At 37.0% G+C, this 4641-nt stretch overlaps 1 protein-coding gene across 2 annotated transcripts in view; it reads right to left on the bottom strand.

Annotated features, from left to right (window-relative positions):
• Rttn (rotatin) overlaps positions 1 to 4641 on the bottom strand; it is a 135438-nt gene that overhangs the window by 58907 nt on the left and 71890 nt on the right. For both annotated transcript variants that reach the window (XM_005355846.3, XM_026783587.1), the window contains exons 29-30: positions 3381 to 3509; positions 2621 to 2731 (exon numbers count right to left, since the gene is read on the bottom strand). In XM_005355846.3, the coding sequence (XP_005355903.1) occupies positions 2621 to 2731; positions 3381 to 3509 (240 nt within the window). The remainder of the gene's footprint in view (positions 1 to 2620; positions 2732 to 3380; positions 3510 to 4641) is intronic.

Genomic DNA, 4641 nt, shown 5'->3' on the forward strand with positions numbered 1-4641 from the left:
TTTTTCTTTCTGCTGCCCAGCTGCAAAAAGGTGAACACCTGTGCTTCCATTGGATTCCACACAGACACTGCCACAGGATTAAAAGCAACAAGTCTGACTGTCTATGGACTGAAACTTTCAAAACTGAGTAAAACAAACCTTGACTTTCTTTTTAAGTTGTTTTACTCTGGCATTTGTTATAGTAATGGAAAGTGCTTTACAAACACAGAAGTAAAAGTGATCTAATTGTGTTCAAGTGTTAAGTATTTTGTGAGCAATGAAATTGTACACATAGCTGAAAATATTTCATACACTCAGCAAAGTGTTGAGTTATAAATTCCTCCTGGGTGCTTACAGAAAAATGCAAAGAAAACATGATTGAATAAACAATTAACAATACACATGTAAAAAAGAACAATTATGGGCAATTAAGAAAATTCTCAGATAACTATGTACAAAATGAGAGTGCGTGTTCTGGAAAGACCACAGAGCTATGACGGAATACTGTTCCATGAAGAGATGAATCTTGAGACATTATAGCAGGAGCCAGACAGGAGATGAGACTGGATCAGCAATGCCAATGACAATGTGAATGGCAGGGAATGGGAAAGAGACTGGAATGGTTGGAAGGTTGTCGGGCTTGGGTTCTATAGGCAATATGTGCCATCACTCTTGAAAGAGAATAATGATCCCAATGTAATACAGAGATCTTCAGGTCTGCCGCTCATACCTTAGGCTTGGAAGCAAGAATGTTTCTCCTTAGTTTCTAAGGCGATGGCTGCCTTTATAATTCCACTGGACTACAATAGTCTAGTCAAGTTCCTCAGGGATCGTGGCGGTGTTGTCCTTAGCCACAACAGCACAGTTGGAGCCCAAGGAGACAGCCTAAAGAGGTCAGGCTACCTGTTGGTAACCAGGCAAAATACCTAAACAAACAGGGGAAGCCTGGTGTTTGGTTCATGTTAGTACTTTTGCCAGATGTTAGCTACCTGAAAGGAGCCGTTAGGCTCTACAGATTACACCCTATGCTATCTCTCAGGGTAAATTACAAACAGTAAATCTTTTGCTTCAATAGACTGAAGGAGAAATAAGTACAAAGTGTTAAGGAAATGTTTTAAGGTTAATGTGAAATTAGCTTGGGACAGCACTACCGATCTGCTGGCAAAGTGAATTCAGGACACTCTGCCTCTCTCTCTAAGAGCTGTGGTTCAACAACTTCAGACATGCAGTAATTCTTGTCCTTAGCATCTGTGAATGTCCCAATGGAGATCTTTGCCTGGACACCAAAACTGACCAACTGTCTGCCAAAGAAGATAATTGTAGGAGGGAAGACAGGGAAGACTTTTAAGTTCAGACAAAGATCTGGTTGACAGAATATGGGTATTGGCTGTGATTACTTTCTTGCCGGAATCACACATTGCTGGGACAAGTCATCTAATATACCAATGCATAGAGGAAATTGTGTCCAGGAATTGATTAATGCACTGCTGGGGTTTGGGGGATAAATCCCACCATAGGGGAGCACCATGGCTTCATAGGGGATTTACAATAAGAACAGTGACTATTGGTAAGGCAAATACTCCCACTGCCTTGTATTTGGGCCTCCTCCATCAGAATGAGTGATCCTGGTGGCTAAACTGGGTAAGCTTCAAGATTTGTCAGCTAAATTCTCACTGCATAATCCTAAGGACCACAGTAGCTACCCACTGAGTGGTAGGAAAGCAGGGTTGAGAACATTCCTCTAGCGGGCGCTGTAACCCACAGTACAAGACAAAGGGCTTTGGTTTCAAGTGCTTCCTCAGCATATGCACTTGCTTTGAAACTTCATTTCTTCCGTTCCTATTTCTCCCCTTGGGAATAGGCCTTGGATATGAGACTAGAACCCTATGACTAGTCTACACTCAGATAGAGATACACAATTTCTGTGTTTCAGTCTCCTAGCTGAGTTGAGAATAAATTCTTTCCTCAGAATGAAATATATGAATTCTCATCTATTTTTATTTAGGTAATATTCAAAGCAAACTTTGAACTTCACAATTTAAAGTTGATACTGCAGTGGGTTAAGATTGTTTTGCTTTTATTTGGGGGATGTTTTTTTAATCTGTTTACAAAGATTAATGTACTTACTCGAAAAGATAAGGATACAGATTTTAATGGAAGAGAGATAGAAAGTTAAGTTGAAAATTTTCCCCACAAATCTCAGTGGAAACTTTAATTTCCAATGTGACCTGTTTGGAAATACAGCTTCCTCAAGATAATCAAGATGAAACGAACTCTTAACAATGATGCCCTACCCACAACCAGACTTGTGACTTCCTGACAAATATATAGTAAAAATCCTATGGATAGTCTACAAAAAGACAGGCATATGTCAATGAAAATAAGAGCCTTCTCCAGCGCGTGACTATGCTGGTACACAACCTTGAACTTTCAGCCACCAAAACTATAAGGCAAGAAGTTCTCTTACTACAATAACCCAGTCAAGAGAGTTTTCGTTATGGCAGCCTGAGTGAAGAGAAACATCAAATAAAACATAGGCTGTATCAATCACAATAACCCACATTACTATATAAGTATATGTATTTTATTTCAGTTGCTTTTCAATCTGGAATTCACAAACTTGATATTCCTCTATACTGACCTCTGGGTCTCGATCAACCCATAAGGGAATTAGCCAGGCCAACCCCTGCTGAGTAGGAGCATCTTCTTCACTGTGACTACCCAAAGGCAAAAACCAAAGTGGCATCCACTCCTAAAATGAAAACCAAGGACAGAGTACTTCAAGTAAGTTTGGAGAACTTATTTTAACTAAAATTTTGAAGATCAAAATGTAAGAATGTATTTTTGGCCAAAATAAAGCAAAAAAAAAAAAAAAAATCTTGGCTTTCCTTAAAACAATTTTTCAACAGAGGCTTTTTTCCCATGACTTAGCCAAAAACAAAAGAAACAAAACAAAACAAAACAAAAAAGGCATTTTCTAATTAATAATTTCAGCCAAAATTAATTTTTAAATAAATTGAGACACATGTAACTTTCAAAAAATGTTATAACCCTAAATAATCATTGTCTTAAAGATTTTACTTTCATCCTTTGTGTGTGTATGACACATGTGTGCAGGTGCCTGCAGACAAGACCCCCGTATCCCCTGGAACTGCAATTATATGTGGCTGTGAGTCACTCATTGTGGGTGCTGAGAACAAACTCAGGTCCCCTGGAAGGGCAGCAAGCACTCTTCACCACTGAGTCATCTCTCCAGCACCCACCCCCAAGCAAATAATTCTTGTTGTCTTACTTACAAGTCAAAAATAATATTGTCACGTGGCAAGCTCAGAGGCTTGAAATGTATTAGACATAGTCCATCAAGCAACAGTTCAGATGATGACAGCTTGTGTTTTTCTTACCGAGCCTGGTGCCTGGGACATCATCTCGTGGGACAAATGAAGTAAGCAAAGAACTGTGCTCTTCGTAACACCTTTGCCCATAAAGGACATAGCATTTCCTCCCCGTTCCACATAAAATGAAGTAATGACCTAGAAAGCAAACATAAGGAATTTTATGGTGGTTTAACACTTAAGGGTGTATAACGCGAGTATCTTTCTCATAACTTAGCTAATCAAATATTAGCCACATAAATATGTAACAGTCCTATTAATTAATTTAACAGTAACTACAGTAGCACATTTTACCATAGCTAAAAAATGTTTTAAATGTTTTCAACTTTGGGATTTGTTTGAAGAATATTTATTTAGTATCTTACCAAACATTTTTTAAACTTACAATATAAATATAGTATTTCTAAGTGCTGTAGCATTTTTAATCAAAATTTTTTAAATATGTAGTTAAAAAGTATATGCAAAATTACTAGTTCTACAAAGCTCTCTGACTACCAGGGTTATGCTAAACTTTACTAAATTCAAATAGAAAGTTTCTTTCCTTCTTAGTGATCTTACTTATTATTTCAAACACTGGTCCTCATTTGTTTCTTCTCCACACAGCAGAGCTCTGACACTTCTCCAACAGGAACAACACGGTAGTATTTCTCTTGTGAAGAAACACTCTTAACTTAGCAACTGAATCAGGAAAGTCCTGATGTTTGACTTAGAAAACTCTCTCAAATATGTGCCAATTGTTTCAGAGAATTTCTGTATGGATCATGTATTGTTCCCCAAACAGAACCCGATTATTTAGCTAATACACTTGTATGAAATTATCATATATTTCTGATAGTAAACACCTTATAGCATGGAGTAATTAAAGAGAAAGATTCTACTATATCCTTTTGGTATGTATGTGTATTTAAGAAACACTGTATTTTATTAAGGAGGCTACAGTAAATTTGTACTGAATTTTATACTACTTCTGAAATTTTTTTAGCACTTTCAAGTCTTTCTTTAAAAATAGAAGATAGTTATAGGTAAAAACAAACTGTAGATAACAATCACTGTGCTAAGCATTTAAATAGCCACTGAAGAGTAGAAATAAAAAACAAGGATTATATGTTGAATAATAATGGTATATTAAGCTCCTATAGGTAAATGGTAATAGACCAGCAAACAATATTTGTCACATAGCTATGAGAAAAAGAAGGCTTATTAAAGGACGGAAGGAAGCAAGTTAAACCTTAAACTCTATGCACTGATTGCTATCCACAAAAGATAGGCA

The sequence above is a fragment of the Microtus ochrogaster genome, chromosome 18, assembly GCF_000317375.1.
Source record: "Microtus ochrogaster isolate Prairie Vole_2 chromosome 18, MicOch1.0, whole genome shotgun sequence".
NCBI classification, from domain to species: domain Eukaryota; kingdom Metazoa; phylum Chordata; class Mammalia; order Rodentia; family Cricetidae; genus Microtus; species Microtus ochrogaster.